General features: G+C 43.6%; 1 protein-coding gene across 1 annotated transcript; it reads left to right on the top strand.

Moving 5' to 3' along the window:
• Window positions 1–7649: 7649 nt before the first annotated feature.
• ccn3 (cellular communication network factor 3) lies at window positions 7650–22355 on the top strand. The gene is made up of 5 exons (XM_033019198.1): window positions 7650–7856; window positions 8471–8690; window positions 14228–14479; window positions 19178–19386; window positions 21859–22355. The coding sequence occupies exons 1-5, from the start codon at window positions 7806–7808 to the stop codon at window positions 22138–22140; spliced, it is 1014 nt and encodes a 337-aa protein (XP_032875089.1). The 5' UTR covers window positions 7650–7805; the 3' UTR covers window positions 22141–22355.
• The last annotated feature ends 5593 nt before the right edge of the window (window positions 22356–27948 follow it).

The raw sequence follows: 27948 nt of genomic DNA, 5'->3' as shown, positions 1-27948 counted from the left end.
CGTGTTCTATATACAGAACTGTATTGACAACATCACTGTCAACAGGGAGGTCAGGTGCTACCCAAACAATAAACCATGGATGACCAGGGATGTCAGGAATCTGCTGAGAGAACGGAACTCAGCCTTTAGATCTGGCAGTGATGAATTGTACAGCACTGCCAGATCTAAACTAAAGAGAGCCATTAAGGAGGCAAAGACAGCCTATGGAAGAAGGATAGAGGGGTATTTCAACGAGAGGGACCCTCGGCGTGTCTGGCAGGGCATTCAGCAACTCACAAACTACAAGGGCAAGGGGGGGCCGATCATCTGCAGCAGTAACAACTCGCTAGCTGAGGAGCTCAACCATTTTTTCGCCCGGTTTGAGCTGAATGAGGCAGAGCCTGCACCTGCAGCCGCACCCAGCACTGACAACCCGCCACTCGCTGTGAGTACGGAGGACGTCAGAAGAACACTCCGCAGGGTCAACCCCAGGAAGGCTGCTGGCCCAGATGGCATCCCAGGGAGAGTATTGCAGGACTGTGCAGACCAGTTGGCGGAGGTTTTTAGTAAAATCTTTAACCTCTCTCTGTGTAACGTGCACTGTCCCTAAATGCTTTAAGACTGCTACCATCGTGCCTGTACCCAAAAAAACATTAATTACGAGCTTGAATGACTATAGACCTGTTGCTCTCACTTCGACCGTGATGAAATGTTTTGAACGGCTGGTCCTGGCCCACATTAAGTCCTCACTCCCACCCACCCTGGATCAGCATCAGTTTGCGTATAGAGCTAATAGGTCAACGGAAGATGCCATCAACACAGCTCTACATTCTGCACTGACACATCTGGAGCGTCCTGGCTCATATGTGAGGATGTTATTTGTAGATTTTAGTTCTGCATTTAATACTATCATCCCCAGCAGAATGGTGGACAAACTGTCTGATCTGGGTGTTAATGCAAACACATGTGGATGGATTAAGGACTTTTTAACAGACCGCCCACAGACTGTCAGGATGGGGTCCAATTACTCCCCAGTCCTGACGCTTAGCACAGGTGCGCCACAAGGATGTGTGCTGAGTCCCATCTTGTATACAATATACACTTACGACTGTATACCAACACACAGTACAAACAGGATCATCAAGTTTGCGGACGACACGACTGTGGTGGGACTGATAAACAACGATGGCGAGTCTGCCTACAGGGATGAAGGTACAAAAACTGACTGTCTGGTGTACCAAAAACAACCTGGTACTAAACCCATCAAAGACAAAAGAACTTGTCGTTGACTTCAGGAGGAAGAGGAGAGAGGAACCTGCTCCCTTATACATCAAAGGAGACATGGTGGAGAGAGTCAATGACTTTAGGTTCCTGGGAATAAACATCTCCCAGGACCTCAAATGGCAAATGAACACCGTCACTCTCTTGAAGAAGTCTCATCAGCGGCTGTATTTCCTGAGGTCTCTACGGAGAGCTAACGTCTCACAGCCGCTGCTGCTGTCCTTCTATCGATGCGCCGTGGAAAGTATCCTCACCTATGGAATCCTGGTGTGGTTTGCTAGCTGTACTGTGGCTGAGAGGAGGGCGCTGCAGGGAATTATAAAAACTGCGCAGCGCATTACAAACGCTAACCTGCCCTCCTTGGATGACATATACAAGGCCTGATGCTTGCGCAGGGCCATAAATATCAAGAAGGACACATCCCACCCTGCCAACCACCTTTTTACTCTGCTACCCTCGGGGAGGCGACTCAGGTCTCTGCAGGCTCGCAGACTAAAAAATAGTTTCTACCCATGTGCGGTAAAAGAGCTTAACTCCAATAGTGAACACTGGGAAGCAAGAAGTAACTTCGAGGAATACCGCTAAATTCTTTTTAACTTTTTAAAAAATGTATCTATTATTTTACTATTAACTGTACATAAATGTATTGGTTGTTGTGTTGTATTTCCTTTAACGGAGGAGAGGCAAATGGAATTTTGTTGCTCAGTTTTGTGCAATGACAATAAACATATTCTATTCTATTCTATTCTATATGGGGATGGACTTCACATCATCCGGGAAGTCAGGAATGGAAATGAGGTTTGCGAAAAGTATCTCAAATGCGTCTTCGCTTTTGCAAGTGAAGGCATAAATTACATATTAAAGTACACATAAAACTGCACTAAAAAAAATGTTGCAAAATTAAACAATGGAATACAATGGATTATGCAGATCAGAAAGAACCTGGTGTATGGGACTGTGAATGTGAACATTGGATTAAACCAAGAACGACTGGAGCAGGAGTAACATTTTGCTGAAAATTATTCCCACCAGGAAGTAATGAAAAGAAGAAAAATGTGAAAGATTGCAGCTGTATCATTGCAGAAAGGTAAACAAATGTCGGAGCAGGGAGAGCTTTTCTTAGAGCCCTGTGCAGCATGGTTAAAGCAATTTGTTGAATTGATTGACAGTAACAATAGTAAAAGTCAGCTGTTCAAATGCATAAATATTAAAAGAAACAGCACTGAATTATTCTATTGATTCTACTGCAAAGTATGCGCATTTAAAATGATTTAATCTATTATTAACTTTGTGACAATACATTTGGACATTTATATCACTCAGACCCATTCTGAGGATTTGCCAGCACTTGTTTGCAGAGAATTGTAATCATTCTTGCTCATTGGCGTAAAAATAATTAAAAATAAGGTGGATGCAGCCTTGTCATAGAGTCATAGAGTCATAGAGTCATAGCATCATAGAGTGATGCAGCGTGGAAACAGGCCCTTCGGCCCAACTTGCCCACACCACCCAACATGTCCCAGCTACACTAGTCACACCTGCCTGCGCTTGGTCCTTATCCCTCCAAACCTGTCCTATCCATGTACCCGTCTAACTGTTTCTTAAACATTGGGATAGTCCCAACCTCAACTACCTCATCTGGCAGCTTGTTCCATACACCCACCACCACCCTTTGTGTGAAATAGTTACCCCTCAGATTCTTCTTAAATCTTTTCCCCTTCACCTTAAACCTATGTCGTATCATCCTCGATTCCCCTACTCTGGGCAAGAGACTCTGAGCATCTACCCGATCTAATCCTCTCATAATTTTGTGCATGCTTATATACTCTGTGAATGGTGAACATCATTAGAAACTAGCTTATGCTGAAGTCTAGCTTGCATCATGCCCGCAGGGTGGTACACCTGGTAGAGCTGCCGCCTCGGCACCAAAAACCCACATTTGTGGAGTTTTCACATTCTGCATGTGACTGCTTGGGTTTTCTCCGAGTGCTCAGGTTCCTCCCACATCACAAAGAAGTGCTTGGCGATCACTTCGCCCAACACCTCCGCTCGGTTCGCGATAACCAACCTGATCTCCCGGTGGCTCAGCACTTCAACTCCCCCTCCCATTCCGAATCCGACCTTTCTGTCCTCGGCCTCCTCCATGGCCAGAGTGAGGACCACCGTAAATTGGAGGAGCTGCACCTCATATTTCGCTTGGGCAGTTTGCACCCCAGCGGTATGAACATTGACTTCTCTAATTTCAGGTAGCCCTCACTGTCTCCTCCCCTTCACAGCTCTCCCTCAGCCCACTGGCTCCTCCTCTTCCTTTCTTCTTCCCGCCCCCCCCCCCCCCCCCCACCCTGCATCACTCTGAAGAAGGGTTTTGGCCCGAAACGTTGCCTATTTCCTTCGCTCCATAGATGCTGCCTCACCCGCTGAGTTTCTCCAGCATTTTTGTCGACCCTAGATTTTCCAGCATCTGCAGTTCCTTCTTAACCAAAGAAGTGCAGGTTAGTAGGTTGATTGGCATCTGAACATTGCCCTCTAGTGGTAGGTTGGAGGGGACTGTGTGTTAGACCTGTACCCTGAATCTGGCTTTCATGTGGGGCCCAGTCACCTTCTTATTTTGCGCCTCCGATTGGCACACAAAGAAAATCTTGTGCAGCAGTGGCGAGCTTTTTAAACAGGTCAGTTTATTCAATGGCTTAACAGTATATACTGGGAAACGCTCTGGGATAACTGAAGTGTTTCAATGATTCACAGCACCAACAGGCTTTTTATACTCTGTGATGCAATGGCGGATTTTATATTTTGGAAGGAATTCATAGGTGATCAACCTTCAACTCTCTGTTCTCTCTAAGTTAGAAAATCATTCTCCCATTCGTCTTGCAAATGGGCATCAATAAGCGACTTTTCTTATCTCATGAACAGTTTTATTGCTCTCAGGCTTACAACCTATGTTTATCTTTACTTATGAAGAAGACTTATGGAGAAACCATGGCTGAACCGTGAGGTATATTCCCAGTTGAAGGCCAAGACCCGCTGCATACAAGTCAAACGATCCAAAGCGGTACAAGAAAGCTCACTATGAACTTTGCAAAGCCATCAAGAATGCCAAGAGACAATACTTGAGTTGCGGTATAATCATTTAGACATCTACAGACTGTGGCAAGGCCTGAACACTATACCTGGCTGCAAAGCAAAGTCAGGCAACATCGCTGGTAATGATGTAGCCCTACCGGATGAACGTACTGCATTTTCAGCAGATGATCAACGGGGCAATGGCATCCATCCCGTCAGACTACAGTGTGCCTGTTCCCAGGATCACTGTTGCAGAAGTTAGATTGGCCTTCTTGAGGGTGAACCCACGGAAAGCGACAGGTCCAGAAGGAGTCCCTTAAGAACTTGCGGGAGTGATCACGGACATCTTTAATCTCCCCCGACTCCCTTATGAGGTACCGACCTGCTGCAAGAAGACTACCAAGATCCCCGTGTGGATGAAAAGCAAGATCAAATGCCATAACCAACTACTGTCCAATGGACTTGACATCCACCATCATGAAGTGCTTTGAGAGACTGATTATAGAACATCTTAAATCCAGTCTACCAGGCAGCGTGGACCCACTGCTGTTCGCCTACTACTACAACAGGCCCTTGGCTGATGCCATCTCCCTGGCCCTGCACTCATCCCTGGAACACCAGAGAGAGAAACCTAGGTCAGACTCCTATTCATAGACTACTGCTCTGCTTTCAATACCATTATCCCAACCACGCTCATCTCCAAACTCGTGGAACTTGGAGGCAGCAGTCACGTCTGCAACTAGCTCCTCGACTTCCTGACCAAAAACAGTCCACAATCAGTGAGGATAGGGGACAAATCATCCTCTACGATAATCCTAAACACTGGTGCCCCACAAGGAAGTGTTATCAGCCCCCGTCATTACTCCTTATACTCTCACGACTGTGCTGCCATATACCAAGCTAAATCAATTTACAAATCCGTAGTCAACACCACCATAGTGGGCCGGATATCAAATAATGACGAGACGGAGTAGAGGAAAGAGATTGAGAATCTCGTAACCTACTGCCAAAACAACAATCTTTCCCTCAATGTCAGCAAAACAAAGCACTGTGATGCGCTGTGGAAAGCATTTTATCGGGATACTTCACAGCATGGTTTGGGAACAGTTCCATCAAAGATTGCAAGAAATTGCAGAAAGTTGTGAATCTAGCCCAGATCATCTCTTCCAATGATTCCATCTACACTTCACGCTGCCTCGGCAATGCCACCAGCATAATCAAGGACCAGCCTCACCCCGGGCCCCTCCCTCTTCTCCCCTCTTCCATCGGGCATGAGCAACAGATGTTCCGAAACGCACACCCCCAGATTCAGGAACAGTTTTTTTCCCAGCTGTTATCAGACATCTGAACTATTCTATCACCATCTAGAGAGCAGTCCTGACCTGCCATCTACCTCATTGGGAGACCATCAAAATATCTTTAATCGGACTTTACTGGGCTTTATCTTGCACTAAATGTTATTCCCTTTATCCTGAATCTGTACACTGTAGATGGCTTGACTGTGGCCATGTATATATAGTCTTTTCACTAACTGGATAGCACGCAACAAAAACGCTTTTCACTGTACCTCGGTACACGTAACAATAAAATAAACTCTAAATGCTAATCTATGCCAAATCTAAACACCTAAATCAATTTATTGCCTCTCCTAATATGACCTTTAAATTGCTATGTTGAGCTCTTTTCCATTCATGCTTCTCCAGTATGTAAACTCTACCACAAACCTGCCCAATTTTCTTATAATTACTAGAAATGTCTCCAGCATGTGCAAGAAGTGGATGCAAAAGTGGAGGAACAGAACTATAGTGCAAATGATTGATCAATGATTGGTGTGGACTCGATGGGCAAAGCCCCTGTTGCTACACTGTACCTCTAAACTAAACTGTTAAAGGGAAGGTTCCCCTGAAGAAGGATCTCGATCCGAAACGTCGACCATTCCTGCCTCACCCGCTGAGATGCTCCAGCATTTTGTGTCTACCTTCGATTTAAACCAGCATCTGCAGTTCTTTCTTACACAAGGGTTCAGGTGTGTTCAGTTCATGAGACCATGTTATAGGAAAGATATTGTCAAGCTGAAAAGGGCACAGAAAATATTTACGAGGATTTTGCCAGGACTAGAGCATCTGAGCTATATAGAGAGGTTACGCAGGCTGGGATTATTCATGAGCGCAGGAGAATGAGGGGCAATCTTATTGAGGTATATAAAATCATGAGAGGAACAAATCGGGTAGATGCACAAAGTCTCTTGCCCAGAGTAGGTGAATTGAGGACAAGAGGACATAGGTTTAAGGTGAAGGGGGAAAGATTTAATGGGAATCTGAGGAGTGACTTTTTCACACAAAGGGTGACGTTTCGGGTTGAGAAGGCTGAAGAATGGTCTCGACCCCGAAACGTCACCCATTCCTTCTCTCCAGAGATGCTGCCTCACCCGCTGAGTTGCTCCAGCAATTTGTGTCTGCACCTGAACTCTTCATCAGTGAGAGTGAGGGGACAGGAAGACATAGAGATATGGAAGGGAAAGGTGTGAAGACTACAGATCAAAGCAGACATTGTTCAAGGAAATGTAGAATGGTTCAAAGATAGACACAAAATGCTGGAGTAACTCAGTGGGACAAAAGAAGCATCTCTGGTGAGAAGAAATGGGTGATGTTTCAGGTCGAGACCCTTCTTCAGACTGGTTCATTGTAAACTGAGCAGAATGTGACAATTAGACATATAATCAATAAAATTAATCAGGACAGTACAACTCAATTTATAATGAACCATTCTACTTATCATTGATCCTCCCCTGCTTTAATCTGTTGTTTACACACTATGACCCTTCCATATCTCTTGTCTCCCTCTCCCCTCACTCTCACTCTCACTGAAGAAGGGTCTGCAGGTGTGTTCAGTTCCTGAGACCATGTTATAGGATATATGTTATCTGACCCGCTGAGTTAATCAGGTACTTTGTGTTTACCTTTTACCTATCCTGGCAGAGTTCCTCCTGTGAAATCACGGTGCGATGACCAATGTTCCACAATGCAAATTGAATATAACACAATTAATTTGGGAACTCAATTTGTAATGCATATGATGTATTGGTTATATTTTGAGCTAAGAACCACTTAAAAGTTACATTGAAAATTGACAAGCAGAAAGAAAACTGTCTTGCACTAAATACAAGTCTAGAGGGGAAAAAAAGTATATTTTCAAGCAACCTTCACGCAGTATTCAGACACTGTTGTTCATTAAGTTCAGTTTCACTGCGTCGCCCATTCCTTCTCTCCAGAGATGCTGCCTGTCGCGCTGAGTTACTCCAGCATTGAGTTACTCCAGCATTCGGTGTATATAACCAGCATCTGCAGTTCCTACCTACACTTGTATCCAATCCGCGACGTGATTTTCTGCAGCAACAACTCCAGCGAAAGGCGGCGGAATAAAATTGCACCCGGGGGCGCCGCGCCGGGCAGACTGCAGTCGGATTTAATGTCAGTGGCAGCATGCAGCACCTCACCGCAGTATTCCTGACGTTGCTTCTACTTTTAACCGAGGTAATCAGATTTAACAGCGCAACGGAGATGCAATTTATCACTGCAATAAAATCTTCGCGCATTCTGTCAAAAGTATCCTTTTATTTTAGTAAAAAATGTCTAAAACGTAAACAAAGAGAATGGGGCAGAGTTGATCTGGCAGAAATTAAACTAAAGGTCGCTCATCTGCCATCAAGTGATAGAAAGATGATCGGATTTTAAACAAGTGTAAAGGTGGGTGGGGGGAGAGCAGCGGATGGAGGTAGGAATGGGAAGATGAGGTGAAATAGCTAAAGGGGATGTTTAATGCAAGCGCACAATGAGGAAATGTTGAGCAATAACTAAGCATGTAAATATGAAAGACGATTCTCTGTAACATTATGACCTTTTAAGAGTGAGGCATTTGGCTTGAAACGTTGTTTTTTTAAATAGTGTGAACATGCGGGTGTTAGAGGTTATGGGGAGAGGGCAGGAGAATGGTGTTAGAGGGAGAGATAGATCAGCCAAGATTGAATGGCGGAGTAGACTAGATGGGGCCGAATGGCCGTAATTCTACTCCTATCACTAATGACTATGTTCGACAGTGGATCTCGGTTCAATATTTCATTGTCTTTGTTTGACTTTCCACTTCACAGCGGGCCGGTGGCCGGCATTGCTCTTCCCCGTGTGAATGTCCTGAGGAGCCGCCACTTTGCCCAGCGGGGTCGCGGCTGGTGCTGGACAAGTGCGACTGCTGCCGTGTGTGTGTCAAGCAAGCGGGCGAGCCGTGCTCGGTCAATGACCGCTGCGACCACGTCCAGGGGCTGCAGTGCGATTACAGCGCCGACAGCCCACACCGCCTCGGCGTTTGCATCGGTGAGTTTGTGGTTACACTGTCAACCCCAATACCTCGTCTGGGTTTTTTTCTCCAGAAATAATGCACTATTAAGAAGAATTAATACGAAACAGTGGTGGCACGCACGGTGGCGCAGCGGTAGAGTTGCTGCTTGGGACCCTAGTTCGATTGTAACCTCGGGTGCTTCTCTGTACGGAGTTTGTACCTTCTCCCCATGACCTGCGTGGGTTTTCTCCGGGTGCTCCGGTTTCCCCCCACACTCCAAAGCCGTACAGGTTTGTAGATTGATTTGCTTCAGCGAGAATTCTAAATTGCCCCTTGTGTGTGTCTGATAGCGCTAGTATAGGGGATTGCTGGTCGGTGTGGGCCGAAGGGCCTGTTCCCACGCTGTATCTCTAAACTAAACCAAACTAGGGAGATGTGCGTATATTGTCGAACGTGAACATACCGTGATAATAGCATGAACGAATCGGGCTGCAATAATAACATAGCATAAAATGTTATTAAAATTAACTTATGAATGTTCATCTGTGCTATACCAATTTAATATTGATAAGGAGCCATCTGACTTGGCCCATGTCAGCCATAGGCATTGGTACGCAGCAATGTGCTCTCAGGAGTCTGGTGGAAATAAATGGGGACAAAATAGCTGTCTCTCTAAATATTAAAAGGGTGATTTATTTTTGTGTGTGTGGTTATATTGCCTGATCGTTGTCAAGGTTTGTTGGTCCTTGATGGAGTAGATGGAGAATCCCCGAGAAATTGGACAATTATAATATTATTCCGAGATCAACAATTTAGTATGGATGGAGCATTAGGAGAAACTTGATCCATTGATAATCCCTTTTATTGAGAGGGTCATTTTTTTTTTCTGATCATAACATAGATGGAATAAAGTACCAAAATGTAAAGAGCAAAATATCATAAGTATATAGACACAAAAAGGTGGAGTAACTCAGCGGGACAGGCAGCATCTCTGGAGAGAAGGAATGGGTGATGTTTCCTTCTCGACTAAGATGCTGCCTGTCCCGCTGAGTTACTCCAGCATTTTATGTCTATCTGGGGGAAAATAATAATCTTTTGATTAACGATAGGCTTGTGGTTTTGTGATTTAAACATGTAGTATTCATCTTTATATTTCTGAATATAAGATTATGCTTAACATACAAATCTGGGAGCTGACGGTGAATGGGATTGTGCAAGATTGTGGTGGGGGGGGGGGGGGGATGGAAGGATTTGTGGAACTCATAAGGAATTTTAAATATTCAATTAATAAACTGTGTGAAGGGTCATTCACTAGTTTAGTTTAGAGATACAGCGCGGAATCAGGCCCTTCGGCCCACCGAGTCCGCACCAACCAGCGATTCACACACACTAACACTAACCTGCACACACTTGGGACAATGTACTATTTTACCAAGCCAATTAACCTACAAACCTGTATGTCTTTTTTTTGGAGTGTGGTAGGAAACCGGAGCTCCCAGAGGAAACCCACACGGTCACGGGGAGAACACACAAACTTCGTACAGACAGCACCCATAGTCAGGATTGAACCTAGGTCTCTGGTGCTGTAAGGCAGCAACTCCACTGCTGCGCCACCGTGCCGCCTTAATTGTTGAACTTATCAAGTGTTTCCTTTCTGCATTTGGAAGTGTGTGGTGATGCCCAGCAGGATTCTCTCCTGCGTTGCTATTTGCCGTGTGCATCAGTAATTTGAACATAAAACTGAAGGAAGCAATTTTCAAACTTGAAAATTATTCCAAATTAAATATGTATATCTGAGGACCAGTGGCTGATTGCTTCGGCAGAGAGAAAAGAACATATTCAGCTAGACCTGCTTTGTTGAAGCATTGCGAACTCTCATAGAAACAAAGACCTTTTGGTGAAAAATAAAACACACATTGTGCAAGAGTAACTTTCACTGCAAACAAATTATCTCTGAACAATGTTAGAATATGCAGTCGGAATAACATTAGTTTATAAGACGGTCTGAATAACATACGTTTATAAGACATTGGAGCGAGTTAGGCCATTCTAACTGCTGCCAGATCAAGTCTGCTCCACCATTCAATCATGGCTAATCTATCGGAGGTACACAAAATTGCTGGGGAAACTCAGCGGGTGCAGCAGCATCTATGGAGCGAAGGAAATAGGCGACGTTTCGGGCCGAAACCCTTCTTCAGACTCTATCGTTCCCTCTCAACCCCATTCTCCTGCCTTTTCCCCATAACCTTTGACACCCTCGCTAATCAAGAACTTATCAATTTCCGCTTTAAAATCACCCAAAGATTTGGCCTCCTCAGCTCTGTCTGAAGAGATTCCTCCTCAACACCTTTCTAAAAGCATGTCCGTTTACTCTGAGGCTGTGCCGCCCCGTCCTAGACTCTTCCACTAGTGGAAACATCCACACCACATCCACTCCGAGCCTTTTATTATTCAGTACGTTTCAATGAGATCCCCGCTCATCATTCTAAATTCCAGCAAGTACAGACAGGCCCAAGGCCATCAAACACTCATCACACATTAACCCAATCATCCCTCGGATCATTTTCGTAAACCTGCTCTGTACCCCATCTAACATCAGCACATCCCTCCTCAGATACGGGGCCCAAAACTACTCACAATGCTCTAAATGTGCCCTGATCAATGCCCTACAAAGCATTACATCCCTGCTAATATATTCTGATCTTCTCAAAATGAATACTAACAATGCATTTGCCTTCCTTGCTACCAATTCAACGTGCAAATTAACCTTTTGGGAATCATGCCACAGCACTCCCAAGTCTCTTTGCACCTCAGATTTTGGAATCCTCTCCCCATTTAGAAAATAGTCTACGCCTTTATTCCTGCTACCAAAGTGCATGGCCGCACACTTTGCTACGCTGTATTCCATCTGCCACTTTTATTCCATTTGCCCACTCTCTCAACCTGTCCAAGTTCTGCAGACTATCTGCCCCCTCCTCTACGCGCCCTGCCCTTCCACCTATCTTCATATCATCTGCAAACCTGGCCACAATGCCATCATTTCCATCATCCATATCATTAATGTATAATGGACACAGCACCAACACCTGCGGAACACCACCTGTCACCGGTAGTAAACTAGAAACCCTTTATTCACACTCTGCCTACTGCCAGGATCGGAATACCTTATAAAAAAGTTTGGAAATCAACAAGCTCAGACATATTAAGTAAACAATAGCATTCATATTACTTGGTTTACCACATTAATGTTTGTGGTAAATGAAGAATATATGGACAATGTTCATAATTCACAACTTCATCTCTATCGAAAATTAAAGAATATTTGGATCACTTTTAAAAATAGCTACAAAGTTGTTTTTTTTAAATACCTATGATGATATATTTCTCCATCACGGATTTCCATAAACTGGAAAAATACTGAGCAGAACATTGTAACCCACCTCGAAGATAGACAGTCTGAAGAAGGGTCTCGACCCATAACGTCAACCATTCTTTCTCTCCAGATATGCTGCCTGACCTGCTGACTTACTCCAGCATTTTGTGTCTACCCACAAAAAGATAGACCTTCTTCAGACTCTCGACCCGAAATGTCACCCATTCTTTCTCTCCAGAGACGCTGCCTGACCCGCTGACTTACTCCAGCATTTTGTGTCTATCTTCGGTTTAAAACAGCATCTGCAGTTCCTTCCTACATAAAGTTACCTACTTCCCAGACTTCCTCATTAATGTTCCCCTTGGTGGATAAAGTGCTGTTTGTAGTTTGGGATTCTTGTTTAATATGTTACATAACATTCAACTTGTATAAATCTTTCTGAAGTAAGGATTTGTTAAAAAAAAAAAATGATTGGCTTCATTTACAAGAAATTTTCAAATCTCATATAGATTATCCTATTGACAATCTACTAGGAGTCTGAAGAAGGGTCTCGACCTGGAACATTACCCGTTCCTTCTATCCAGAGATACCTGTCTGACTCGCTGAGTTACTCCAGCATTTTGTATCTATAATTCAGTGTAAACCAGCATCTGCAGTTCCTTCCTACACCTAACAATTCTGATTCTCAAACATTTATCTACTCCCTCAAATCTATTGGAAGATGTATTTTTATTACAGGTAGTTCTGCCATAACGTGTGTTTCCATGACACAAATTAGATGGAAACATAGATATAACACAATTGTTGAATTTTGAAATACTATTTGAACTACGAGAGTTTCATTTATTATAACGTGATTTTTGATTGCGAACGAAACAAAAAGATTTTAAAAAAACCTGTTGTCATGTAACCTCCCTGTAGCAATCAGACACCATTTTTTCCCCTTAAGAATCCTGCTGTTGTCTCCACCGTGGGACATTGACACTTGACATTGACAAGCAATTGCGTTTATGCAATAATACACTATTGAATAATTCAAAATACATCCTTGTTATTTTTAACATGTCGTACTAAAAACAAGCTTACGCATAAAAAAAGTCCTTTATTTTTGAAAATCTTTCAGGAGAAATAAATGCTGTTATTGCAAATCTAAAACTCTTTAACCCCGAATCACTTTTCCACATTGTTGTGCATTTTTATGATGTTGCATAACGTTAGGTTTGTGAGGAATGCAAATATAGTAATGGAAAGGAATTGCAGACGATGCTATATACCAAAGAAAGACGCAAAATGGTAGAGTACCTCAGCTGGTCAGGCAGCATCTCTGGAAAAAATGGATAGGTGACATTTCTGGTTGGGACCCTTCTTCAGACTGAGTGTAAGGGGGGAGAGTGAGGAACTGGATACCAGAAAATCAAGGTCAGCAACAGATGACCTCAGGCAGGGATGTTCCCTGATCTTTGTTAGCTGAGGACAATGTCATCTCAGGAGGGCTACATCATAGTGAACAGTGGTTCTGGTCAACTGACTTATAGTGGAGATGGGAGTGGGGTGGGGGGGGAAAGGGGAGAAATGTTTGTGGAAATGACCTAAAATTAGAAAATTCAACACTCAAAATATGAGGTGCTGTTCCTCCAATTTGTGCATGCCTCAATCTGACAATAGAAGATGCCCAGGACTGAAAGGTTAGTATGGGAAGGGAAGTTAATCTGGACAGCAACTGGGATCGCTTGGTGGACTGAACGTGAGTGTTTAGCGAAACAGTCGCCATGTCTACGCATTGGTTCACCAATGTACAGGAGTCTACATCTGGAACACCGGATGCAGTAGATGAGGTTAGAGGAGGTGCATATGAACCTCTGCCTCGCCTGGAAGGAGGGAAGGGTGGAAGTTAGTGGTGAAGTTAATAAAGTTCATGAGTTCTACACGGGTGCAGGAGGTAGCCCTGATGCAGTCGTCGATGTAGTAAAGAAAGAGTTGGGGGATAGGGCCAGTGTACACCTGGAACAATGATGTAACCAACAAAAAGGCAGGCATAGCTAGGACCCACACATTGCAACACATTTAACCCAGAGAAAGTGAGAGGAGTTCAAGAATGCAAATATAGCATTATAGTAGAACTATGTGTAGACGTTTTTCTTATTGAAAGCAATTACAAAGAATGATCTAAACTGAATGCCTTTTATCTTTGAAACCTAGCACATGAAGGTAATATCTGCATGTATGATGGTGTCATCTATCGGAATGGAGAAACCTTCCAACCAAGCTGCAAGTATCAGTGTTCCTGCAGAGATGGTTTAATTGGTTGTGTACCCCGCTGTAATTTGGATATCCTCCTCCCTGGCCCTGACTGTCCATTTCCCAAACAAGTACAGATGCCAGGAGAGTGCTGCGAAGAGTGGGTGTGTGACCATAAACAGGACAGTCCTCTTGAAGAACTTGCTCTGCAAGGTAAGAGTCAATGTTCGGTATTGAATCAGATCATCACAATGGATTGACTGATTGCTTGAAAGAAGCAGCATGGAAATGGGCTGATCATCAATTATCCGTTCACACTACTTCCATGTTATCCCATTTTCGCATCCAAATTCAACGCAGGCCAATTAACGAACAATCCGCATTACTTTGGGATGTGGGATGAAACCGGAGTAGCCGGAGGAAACCCACACAGTCACAGGGAGAACGTGCAAACTGCACACAGCCAGCAACTGAGGTCAGGATGCAACCTGGGTGTCTATCTCTGTAGGGCAGCAGCTCTACCAGCTGCGCCACTGTGCCGCCCATGCCAATAGTGATTGCCCATTCACTGCACCAATCATTGTGACTCCAACATCTTGGACCTCAGTCAGTTCCACCACTGTCCCACACGTGAAGTAGGTTAGCAATGGCAAACATCCTGAGACTTCACCTCCCTGAAGGCCACTGACACTAAAATCGGAGATATTTACAAACAGATGGACATGTTTTTAATCTACCTATATTACATAGATACATAGAAAATAGGTGCAGGAGTAGGCCATTCGGCCCTTCGAGCCTGCACCGCCATTCAATATGATCATGGCTGATCATCCAACTCAGTATCCCGTACCTGCCTTCTCTCCATACCCCCTGATCCCTTTAGCCACAAGGGCCACATCTAACTCCCTCTTAAATATAGCCAATGAACTGGCCTCAACTACCCTCTGTGGCAGAGAGTTCCAGAGATTCACCACTCTCTGTGTGAAAAAGTTTCTTCTCATCTCGGTCCTAAAGGATTTCCCCCTTATCCTTAAGCTGTGACCCCTTGTCCTGGACTTCCCCAACATCGGGAACAATCTTCCTGCATCTAGCCTGTCCAACCCCATAAGAATTTTGTACGTTTCTATAAGATCCCCTCTCAATCTCCTAAATTCTAGCGAGTATAAGCAAAGTCTATCCAGTCTTTCTTCATATGAAAGTCCTGACATCCCAGGAATCAGTCTGGTGAACCTTCTCTGCACTCCCTCTATGGCTATAATGTCCTTCCTCAGATTTGGAGACCAAAACTGTACGCAATACTCCAGGTGTGGTCTCACCAAGACCCTGTACAACTGCAGTAGAACCTCCCTGCTCCTATACTCAAATCCTTTTGCTATGAAAGCTAACATACCATTCGCTTTCTTCACTGCCTGCTGCACCTGCATGCCTACTTTCAATGACTGGTGTACCATGACACCCAGGTCTCGCTGCATCTCCCCTTTTCCTAATCGGCCACCATTTAGATAATAGTCTGCTTTCCTGTTTTTGCCACCAAAGTGGATAACCTCACATTTATCCACATTATACTGCATCTGCCAAACATTTGCCCACTCACCCAGCCTATCCAAGTCACCTTGCAGTCTCCTAGCATCCTCCTCACAGCTAACACTGCCCCCCAGCTTAGTGTCATCCGCAAACTTGAAGATGTTGCCTTCAATTCCCTCATCCAGATCATTAATATAAATTGTAAATAGCTGGGGTCCCAGCACTGAGCCTTGCGGTACCCCACTAGTCACTGCCTGCCATTGTGAAAAGGACCCGTTTACTCCTACTCTTTGCTTCCTGTTTGCCAGCCAGTTCTCTATCCACATCAATACTGAACCCCCAATACCGTGTGCTTTAAGTTTGTATACTAATCTCTTATGTGGGACCTTGTCGAAAGCCTTCTGAAAGTCCAGATACAACACATCCACTGGTTCTCCCCTATCCACTCTACCAGTTACATCCTCGAAAAATTCTATAAGATTCGTCAGACATGATTTGCCTTTCGTAAATCCATGCTGACTTTGTCCAATGATTTCACCACTTTCCAAATGTGCTGCTATCCCATCTTTAATAACTGACTCTAGCAGTTTCCCCACTACCGATGTTACACTAACTGGTCTGTAATTCCCCGTTTTCTCTCTCCCTCCCTTCTTAAAAAGTGGGGTTACGTTTGCTACCCTCCAATCCTCAGGAACTACTCCAGAATCTAAAGAGTTTTGAAAAATTATCACTAATGCATCCACTATTTCTGGAGCTACTTCCTTAAGTACTCTGGGATGCAGCCTATCTGGCCCTGGTGATTTATCGGCCTTTAATCCATTCAATTTACCCAACACCACTTCCCGACTAACCTGGATTTCACTCAGTTCCTCTATCTCCTTTGACCCGCGGTCCCCTGCTATTTCCAGCAGATTATTTATGTCTTCCTTAGTGAAGACGGAACCAAAGTAGTTATTCAATTGGTCCGCCATATCCTTGTTCCCCATGATCAACTCACCTGTTTCTGACTGCAAGGGACCTACATTTGTTTTAACTAATCGCTTTCTCTTCACATATCTATAAAAACTTTTGCAGTCAGTTTTTATGTTCCCTGCCAGTTTTCTTTCATAATCTATTTTCCCATTCCTAATTAAGCCCTTTGTCCTCCTCTGCTGGTCTCTGAATTTCTCCCAGTCCTCTGGTATGCTGCTTTTTCTGGCTAATTTGTACGCATCATCTTTTGCTTTGATACCATCCCTGATTTCCCTTGTTATCCACGGATGCACTACCTTCCCTGATTTATTCTTTTGCCAAACTGGGATGAACAATTTTTGTAGTTCATCCATGCAGTCTTTAAATACCTTCCATTGCATATCCACCGTCAACCCTAAAAGCAAGCCCCACCAGTGTGAGAGTTGGGAAAATATATTCAAGCACAAAATGTGTTAAACTCTTGTTAGATACAGTTAAGGCATTACCAAAGTACAAATTACACAGGGCGGCACAGTGGTGCAGCTTGAGGAAATGCTGCCTCGGAGCGCCAGAGTCGAGGGTTCAATCCTGACTTCAGGTGCTGTCTTTGTGAAGTTTGCTCATTCTCCCAGTGACCGTGTGGGTTTCCTCTGGGTATAACGGTTTCCTCCCACATCCTGAAAACTGCAGGGCCGTAGGTTGATCGCACAAAAAGCTGGAGTAACTCAGCGGGTCAGGTAGCACATCGGAAGGAAAGGAATTGGTGACGTTTCGGGTCGAGACCCTTCTTCAGACTGGAGGTTAATTGGTCTCTGTAAATTGGCCCTAGCGTAGGGAGTGGGTGAGAAAGTGGGATAATATAAAACTAGTGGCGGCACGGTGGTGTAGCGGTAGAGTTGCTGCCTTACAGCGCCAGAGTCTCGGGTTCAATCCTGACTATAGGTGCTGTCTGTACGGAGTTTGTGCGTTCTCCCCGTGACCTGCGTGGGTTTTCTCCGGGATCGCTGGTTTCCTCCCACACTCCAAAGACATACAGGTTTGTAGGTTAATTGGCTTGGTATCATTATAAATAGGCCCTAGTGTGTGTAGAATAATGTTAGTGTGCGGGGATCGCTGGTCGGCATGGACTCGGTGGGCAGAAGGGCCTGGTTTCCGCGCTATATCTCTAAACTAAACTAAACTAGTGTGAACGGGTGATCGATGGTCAATGTGGACTCGGTGGGTTGAAGGGCCAGTTTCCGTGCTGCACCTCTAACCCATGCCCAACTGAGGACACTTAATGAAATCATTTAGAATTATTAGTACAGTAAAGGGTGTAAGAGATGTATAGCTAGCGTACCATCCTCTGCCTGTGCAACACAAAATGGAAGTCAAGCCTGGTGTATATGATCACCTGTTCCATCATTGGACGCACCAATAAGCCCAAGGATGGAACAGGTGATATGTCGGAAACTGTTGCAGTCCTATTTATTTTGCACACTCACCCATTTATGTACAGTGGTGTTGATGTTGCATTTTGCTCTCTTCATACTTCTCTTTACGCGAGTCTCCTGTAAATCTCTCTGTATCATGCTTATCTATCCAGACCTAGTGGAATCACCGAGGTGATTCCCTCAATGGCTTATTTGATGTGAGCAGCCCATAATCTCTGTTTTCCCCAAAGATATAGTATTCTTCCCCCCATTCTTAGGTGCCGCCGTCAGTCACCTAAAAATAGCCTGTGGGACAGGTCCTTAAAACTACAAACTCTACCTATATTTCATCCTCTACGATGCTCCTTATAATTTACATTTTTTACAAGATTTTTGATCACATTGCCTTATGGAGATTAGTATCAATATCCTAACACCATGTTCAGAATAATGCCTCGGGTGGATGATAAATTTAATAGAACCTGGCATAAGGAGAGGACCACGTAAAGGGACTAGTGGAATGGACATATAATAACAATAATAAAAAACTGTTACGTCTACACCTCTTAAACATAAACATTCAACTAGAACACACTTATTGAGATGACTTGTGGAAAATCTGGAAATGCCCCTTGATGCAAAATACTTTTAATATTGTAAATCGTGATCATTTCTGAAGTGTGATGATCTAACTCTAATGCCTCTTCAGTTCTTTGTCTTGTAGAGCCAAACAAAAAAAGTTCCAAGCTGAATTGCTAAGCAAGTAGGAAAGTTTAATCTTAAAGACACACCCATACACAAATACCTCTTCTGATGACGATTAAAAAAAGATACGAGAAGAAAAGCTGTATATTTTCCAATGCACCTAAAAATGCAAATTTCTTGAATTAGTTAAATAGTAGATTAACTTGGGTTTTTAAAAACAATTTTTACAAATAACTGCCCTTCGAAGAGGAAATTCCTGCTGCCACCGCCATGCTTCTGTATACTGCTTTGTCTAAGAGATTAGTGTTCTTCCTTCCAGTTTACAGACAGGAGGTGACCCATGAATTGGATCTGCATAATCCTGGTGTGAACTGCATACAGCAGACAACACAGTGGAGTGCCTGCTCCAAAACCTGTGGCATGGGTATTTCCACCCGCGTTACCAATAAAAACCACCATTGTGATATGGTTAAGGAGCTGCGGCTTTGTGAGGTTCGACCATGCGGTGATTATAAAGTCACAGCCAAAGTGAGTATAAATGACCAATGCTGGTGAGTTGTCATTCAATTCTGTTCTGTTTTGACCATCAGTGCGATGTTGGCATAAAGAGGAAACTGTAATTCCCTCATGGATTTGGTAGCGAGAAATGGTGCAAAGTACTTTTAGTTTTAGTTTAGAGATACAGCGCGGAAACAGGCCATTCGGCCCACCGGGTCCGCGCCGACCAGCGATCCCTCGCACATTAACACTATCCTCCCACTATGGATAATTTTTACATTTACCAAGCCAATTAACCTACAAACCTGTACGTCTATGGAGTGTGGGAGGAAACTGAAGATGTCGCAGGTCACGGGACTCTGTACTGACAGCACCCGTAGTCGGGATCAAACCCGGGTCTCCGGTGCTGCATTCGTTGCAAGGCAGCAACTCTACCGCTGCGCCACCGTGACCGCCCTACACTTCACGAAATCCAACTGGAACAAAATGGATGCTGAGTCAAAAGCACGGTGAAATATCTCAACGTCAAAGCAATATAAAGGCAGCTCTTAAAGGAACTAAGGTGTAGTGGATTTGGGGTGGAGACTCAAGGGAAAGCATGGGTGAGGAAAAGGTCAGGAGGAAAGCCCAAGAATTAAGGTTTACCAAGATGGATGGAAGGTAGGTTATAAAGGAGACTTCACTTTTTTTTATTGCAGATTTAACCTCTGCGATAAACTTTTAAAATTTGAGAATCAACATTCTGCACTTGCTAGAAATTTGAAACAAAACAGAAAATGCTGGAAAGGTTGGCAGCATCTGTGTTAGTCTGACAAAGTGTGTAGGTTTCCCTTTCCCCTGACTCTCAGTCTGAAGAAAAGTCTCGACCCGAAACATCACCTTTTCCTTTTCTCCAGAGATGCTGTCTGACCCGCTGAGTTACTCCAGCTTTTTGTGTCTATCTTCAGTCAGACAATCCGGATTAGCAATAATGAACATGTATGAGTGAGACTTGGTATAGGATAGCAAAATGAAGGCTAAGTTCAGTGAATGGAGTCTGGGAGAGCATTGGATTGGTTTGATCTTTGGCAATGTTGTAAAATGGACAACATTGATGCAGCTTTCATCCACATCACCCAAACCCCCTTCTTCACTTATGTGTGGAGAGACCAAAAGTTACAGATGAGTGTTTCATCCATAAATTAGGACTTGAACATATGCTGTAAAGGTTCTAGGCCTTATTTAATAGAGAGGATGCAAGATGGAAGCACAGTATAGGATTAAATTGAGTGTATTTACCTACCGAATAACGAAAGGCCCAGATACAAAGGATGTGGAGCGCATATATTTCCAGTAGTGGGAGAGTCGAGGACCAGAGGGCACAGCCTCAGAATAAAAGTATTTCATTTCATAATGGAGGCAAAGAGGAATTTCTTTAGAGGGTTGTGAATCTGTGGAATTCATTGCCATAGGTGGCTATAGCGACTAAGTAATTGGGTATTTTTAAAACGGAGGTTGATAGATTCTTGATTATTAAGGCAGGACAGTAGGGTTGAGAGGGAAAGATAGATCAGCCATGATTGAATGGCAGAGCAGATTCAGTGGGCTGAATGGCCTAATTCTGCTAGCATGTCTTATGGTCTTGTATTCTAAGGATCTTCACAGGAGTGCTATCAATTGATATATTTGTTTAAATGTGAAGTGATAATTTAATTATTTTGTTCGGTGATTATCATAAAATAGGAATCCTTGTTACAAATGTGGTGTTTTTCAAGTTTAATTTATACCATGAATTTTGCTTTGCTTGACATTTATTCATAATATCATTCAACAATTGCATTGCAACCAAAGCCTCTTCACCCCACCAGCAAGACTGTCATTATCAGTGAATGGAAATGGGTCTCTTCGTCATTATCTATCTTGGTGACCTTAAAATCATGCCTCATTCTGTTTTGTGTATGCGGATAGTGGAAGGCTTGGATGGAGTGGATGTGGAGAGAATGTTTCCACTAGTGGAAGAGTCTAGGACTAGAGGTCATAGCCTCAGAATTAAAGGATGTTCCTCTAGGAAGGAGATGAGGGGGAATTTCTTTAGTTAGATGGTGGTGAATCTGTGGAATTCATTGCCATAGAAGGCTGTGGAGGCCAACTCAATGGATATTTTTAAGACAGAGATAGATAGATTCTTGATTAGTATGGATGCCAGGGGTAATGGGGAGAAGGCAGGAGAATGGGGTTAGGGGGGGAGAGATAGATCAGCCATGATTGAATGGTGGAGTAGACTTGATTGGCCGAATGACCTAATTCTGCTCCTATCACTTATGAACGTGTGCATAAATGGATCTGCTAGTTTGAGGGAGAATGTGGAGAAGGTGAAATTCAGATTCAGCAGACATGTAAAATAGATGGTCATAATATACACCACACGATAAGAAGAAAAAAATCTATTAATAGTTGCAGTTCCAACATTGTTCCTCCTTATTTCCAGCTGTATATCTTGTTTTACTCTTTTTGTATTCTTAGAAAGGAAAGAAGTGCATCCGCACATCAAAAGCAACAAAACCAACTCGTTTTGTGTACAATGACTGCTCTAGCATACAGTACTTTAAACCTAAATATTGCGGAGTCTGCACTGACAGAAGATGCTGCACACCTCACAACACCAGAACGTCTCAGCTGGACTTCAAATGTGCAAGCGGACTAATTATTAAACAACAGATGATGATCATTAACACCTGTGTCTGCCATTATAACTGCGCCCAAGACGACACTGCTCTTCAAATGGAACAATTATCAAGGCCTTGAATATTTGCCTTGTACTTTCATAGCTGGTTATTGCAGCATTGGGGTTTTTTTTAACATATGTCTAAATAATCTTTAAACACATTGAGTTGGAGTTTGTTTGTGAAATAGTTTTCGTTTCACATACTGTAAATAGTAAAACTGATCTAGCATTATTACATTGAGAATTATGTCTGTACAGTTCCTGTTAATGCTATTAAAATATATTTTTATATAAACATTGCAAATGTCTTCATTTCCCATGTTAGTAGATATTGATATTTTGCTAAGCAGTCTAAGTTGAGATGAAGCTACCATCTTTTACATATTTCGCTTGGGCAGCTTACAACCCAGCGGAATATTGACTTCTCTAACCAAGTAACCCTTGCTTTCCCTCTCCCTCCATCTAGTTCTCCGACTAGTTTAACTGTCCTCCTGATTAAATGTTACTGCCTGTAAGGCTATTTGTCACCTTCCCCATAGCTAACAATAATCTATTCTACATTTTCCTTGATTTTCATCACCTTAGATCTCTCCTTTTCACACCTTACCCTTCCATGTCTCCCTCTCCCCTGACTCTCAGGCTAAAGAAGGGTCTCGACCTGAAACGTCACCCAGCCCTTCTCTCCAGAGATGCTACCTGTCCCGCTGAGTTACTCCAGCATTTTGTGTCTATCTTTTACCTATCCTGGCATGTTTCCTCCTGTGAAATCACAATACCCAGGGAGTTCTGAGATGACAAGTGTTTTATTATACAAATTGAATATAACACAATTAATAAATTAGGGAACACAATTTGTAATACAGGTACATGTGCCATATTGGTTATAACACATATTTATCAGGAGCAAAGAAACACTTAAAAGTTACATTGAAAATTGATAAGCAGAAAAAAATGCTGTCTTAGAAAAAAACAAGTCTAGAGAAAAAAAACTGTTTCCAGCCTGAAGAACGGCCTTGACCCGAAACTTCACCAATTCCTTTTCTCCAAAGACGCTGTCTAACCCGCTGAGTTACTCCAACTTTCGTGTCTAACTTCGGTTTAAACCAGCATTTGCAGTTCCTTCCTTCACATCCATGTAACCTCCACATGGTAATCAGGCACTGTTGTTCATGAAGAACACAGTGTGTCAGTTTCACTGCAAGTGGCCATTCAAATTGACAAGCATTGCATTGATATCTGTACAATACACTATTATACAATATAACTTACAGCCTTTGCTATATTTAGCCTGCAGTACCAAAATTAAATGCAGCTATTAAAACAACATTTATTTGAAATCCTGTGGGGTCAAAATGTTATTGCGGGTCAGGAACTCTCTAGCCCCCCCACCTTCTCTTATTGACACAACTGTTTTTATAATGTAATTTTCTATAACGGAAAGTTTCGTAAAAAACAAAACTATCATGTTATAGCACAAACTATCTACCTGTATGAACATCCAGCCATTGCTTGCACTCGCTGATAAAGTAACAACTTCGCAATATGGAAACAGTAAAAAACAGGATCAGTGGCCAGGTAGATGTTCCCGTCGCCACCTCCGATGGGATCCCACCATCAGCCACATCTTCCCATCTCTTCTGCTTTCTGCAGGGACCGTTCCCTCCACAACTCCCTTGGTCAACTCGTCCCTTCCCACCCAAACCGCCCCTTCCCCTGGCACTTTCCCCTGCAACCGCAGGAAATGCAACAGCTGCCCCTTTACCTCCTCCCCCTTGACTCCGTCCAAAGACCCTGACAGTCCTTTCAGGCGAGGCAGAGGTTCACTTGCACCTCCTCCAACCTCATCTACTGCATCCACTGCTCCAGGTGTAAACTATATATCAGCGAGACCAAGCGCAGGCTCGGCGGTCGGTCGTTGAACACCTCTTCTAAGTGTGCCTAAACTTACCTGATCTCCCGGTTGCTAAACACTTTAACTCCCCCTCCTATTCCCACACTGTCCTGGGCCTCCTCCATTGTCAGAGTGAGGCCTACCGCAAATTGGAGGAACAGCACCTCATATTTCGCTTGGGCAGCTTACACCCCAGTGTTATGAACATTGACTTCTCTAACTTCAAGTAACCCTTGCTTTCCCTCTCCCTCCATTCCTCCCCCTTCCCAGTTCTCTGACCAGTCTGTCTCTGACTACATTTTATCTGTTTGCTTTGTTGTTACCTTATCGCAGCTAACAAAGATCTATTCTAGGTACACTAAATTGCTGGGGAAACTCAGCGGGTGCAGCAGCATCTATGGAGCGAAGGAAATAGGCGACGTTTCGGGCCGAAACCCTTCTTCAGACCATTTTCCTTGATCTCGATTCCCTTTGTCCTGTTTTCTCACCTTACACCTCCTTATCTCTGTCTCCCTCTCCCTTGACTCAGTCTGAAGAAAGGTCTCGACCCGAAACATCACCCATTCCTTCTCACCAGAGAGGCTGCCTGACCCGCTGAGTTACTCCAGCATTTTGTGCCTACCACGTTATCATATCTCTCATAGAGTTAGGTTTCTCAATGTTTGGGAAGCAGATTGTGACTGGCATTTCAATGCCAAATGGGATGAAATGGGTTGGAGAGTTGTTATTTACAGGTAAATTTAAAGGTTGGTACCAGCACGAGTTAATAATATTGTAGGCAGAATTATTGTTCAATTGTTGCAGATATAGTGACTCCGCATGGATATTAAAATACTTCCATTGACTGATAAAAATGCATATTTAAATACAAAGATATACACAGAGCTGTTCTTTTCATGACAAACGTCAGCCCCAAATATTATATGATGTGACGGAAAGAAGTGAGAACATAGAAATGTTTGAAGGATAATGATTCACATTTTACAATATTAAAAGCAAAAAATACAGATGTTGAATATCTAAAATCTAAAATAAAGCCTAAAGTTGCTGGTAAAAGTACAGAAATATCATTAATCTGAAACAATAACTGTTTCTCTTTCTATTGATGCTACCTGATCTTTTAAGTATTCCTAGAATGTTCTGTATTGCAAGAATGGTGCAAATCAGAACCAGTGGCCACAGTCTAAGAATAAAGGGGAGGCCATTTAAAACTGAGATGAGAAAAAGCCTTTTCATCCAGAGAGTCTTGAATATATTGCAGTGACGAATTTGTGGCAGAAGGCAGTGGAGGCCAATTTATTGGATGAATTTAAAAGAGAGTTAAATAGAGCTCTTGGGGCTAGGGGAATCAAGGGGTATGGGGAGAAGGTAGGCACGGGTTACTGACTGTGGATTATCAGCCATGATCACAAAGAATGGCGGGGCTGGCTCGAAGGGCCAAATGGCCTCCTCCTGCACCTATTTTTTATGTTCCTATGTTCCATTGAGCTATTTCAACATTGGGTACGCCTCAGATTTGTATCAATTGGATGTTCACACATGACCATGGGCACAAAATCTCTTCTTGTATATCTAAGCAACCCATTACTTAGGTACCATATCCACAAACCATACTAAAGAAAGGCTTGGGTGAACATCCTCATCCAAACACTATCAACCTCTCTTACCCAATCAACGTCTGATCAGAGATCCTTTCAACACTGGGACTTGAGGGAGTCCAGAACCAGGGGCCACAGTTTATGAATAAGGGTAAGCCATTTATAACGGAGATGAGGAAACACTTTTTCACACAGAGAGTTGTGAGTCTGTGGAATTCTCTGCCTCAGAGGGCGTGGAGGCCAGTTCTCTGGATACTTTCAAGAGAGAGCTAGATAGGGCTCTTAAAGATAGCGGAGTCAGGCGATATGGGGAGAAGGCAGGAACAGGGTACTGATTGGGGATGATCAGCCTTGATCACAGTGAATGGTGATGCTGGCTGGAAGCGCCGAATGGCCTACTCCTGCACCTATTGTCTATTGTCTATTGAATTAACTGCAATCTCAGATCACCAGTCCACTGTGAAAAGCAAAATAAAAACCTGCAAATACCAGGAATCTGAAATGAGAGCAAAAAATGCTAGAAAGATCGCGCAGGTTAGTCCAGTAACTGTGAATAGGGAAACATGGTCACTTTACAAAATGGTGAACGGTGAGGCCTAAGTTCCCAGTACTGTTCAACAGAAACAAGGCTAAATTTGGTGCTTGCATAGTCCATGATAAGTCAACATCCCTATCCCTTGCAACCTTGGCCTGCTGTGCTGTGCAGCCTCGTGAGAGTAAATACAGAGTCCATGAGAGTAATCGCAGGAAAGCACCAAAATCACACATTTTTCACTGCATTGTTCAGTTTAGTTTAGAGATACAGCACAGATACAGGCCCTTCGGCCCACCGAGTCCGCACCGACCAGCAATCCGCACACAATAACACTATCCTACACACACAAGGGACAATTTACATTTTTACCAAGCTAATTATCCTACAAACCTGTACGTCTTTACTGCGTGGGAGGAAACCGGAGCGCCCGGAGAAGACCGCAGCAGGTCATGGGGAGAACGTACAAACTCCATACAGACAGCACCCGTAGTCAGGATCTCTGGCATTGTAAGATAGTAGTTCTACCGCTGTGCCACCGTGCAGATTTACCTAAAACTTGCCATAGAGAGTCATCCATGTCATTCAGCATTCCAGAGGAGAAGCTACCACCCTTGTCACCAATTTGTATCATTTCACAAAGGTGTTAGTACATAGTTCATGCATATCCAAAAATGCAGTGGTTCATTTGCAAGGCAAAGCACCCCACTTGGACGACATGTTGAGCCTTTAATCCACTGGGTTCCAAAAGGTTGGAGACTGGCGCTGATTAGTCATGATCTTATTAAATGGCTTATTAAAGCAGCACATATGGTCCTATGGCCTACTCCTCTTCTATTCCTTATTCTTAAATTTCCTTATAACATAGAAGGAGACAATTAGGTCATTGCAACCCACTCAACCCCATTCACCCACCAAGTTCTCTGTAATACACCCATAAATATTGTCCCACTTATCTTTCCACTTACCTATGCATTGGGTCAATTAACCCATCAACTTCCATAGAAACACTGTAGAAAACCACCGGGGGCGCCAGGGTTGGCTGCCTTGCCCTGCCTTGTCTGTCCCTTCCTTCTTTGTTGTTTTAATCGTATGTGTTAAATGTATGTTTCTAGTGTTCTTTAGATTGTTTTATGTGGGGGGTGGGGATGGGGGTTAGGACCACAAGAAATTGAAGAGAATTGTGGCCACAGCTCAGACCAGTACACAAAACCAACCTCCCTTCCATGGACTCCATTTACACCTCACGTTGCCTCGGCAAGGCCAGCAGCATAATCAAGGATGAGTCGCACCGTGGCCACTCCCTCTTCTCCCCTCTCCCATCAGGCAAAAGTGTAATAATGCACACCTCCAGATGCAGGGACAGATTCTTCCCAGCTGTTATCAGGCGATTGAATCATCCTACCACAACCAGAGAGCAGTGCTGAACTACCATCTACCTCATTGGTGGCCCATGAACTATCTTTGATTGGACTTTCCTGGCTTTATCTTGCACTAAACGTTATTCACAATATTGCCTTTATCGTGTATCTGTAACTGTAGATGGTTCGATTGTAATCATGTATTGTCTTTCTGTTGATTGGTTGGCATTGAACAAGAAGCCTTTTGTTGTACATCAGTACATGTGACAATAAACTAAACTCACAAAACACACCTTAGTGGGATGGAGATGGAAACGAAGGCACATAGGAACACCCACTTGGATACAGAGAGAATATGCAGATTCCATAGAGGCAGCACCGGAGGTGTGGATGGAACTGGGGTAGCTGGAGTTGTGGGACAGCCGCATTACCTGCTTGCCTCTGTGCTGTCCAAGTTCTTTAGGAAGATGTTGAATGCTGTCAAATATTCACATTTCATTGTAACT

The sequence above is a fragment of the Amblyraja radiata genome, chromosome 4 (genome assembly GCF_010909765.2).
Source record: "Amblyraja radiata isolate CabotCenter1 chromosome 4, sAmbRad1.1.pri, whole genome shotgun sequence".
Classification (NCBI taxonomy): domain Eukaryota; kingdom Metazoa; phylum Chordata; class Chondrichthyes; order Rajiformes; family Rajidae; genus Amblyraja; species Amblyraja radiata.
The sequence above is the reverse complement of the archived record's forward strand: the minus strand, read 5'-3'. Positions and strand labels throughout refer to the sequence as shown.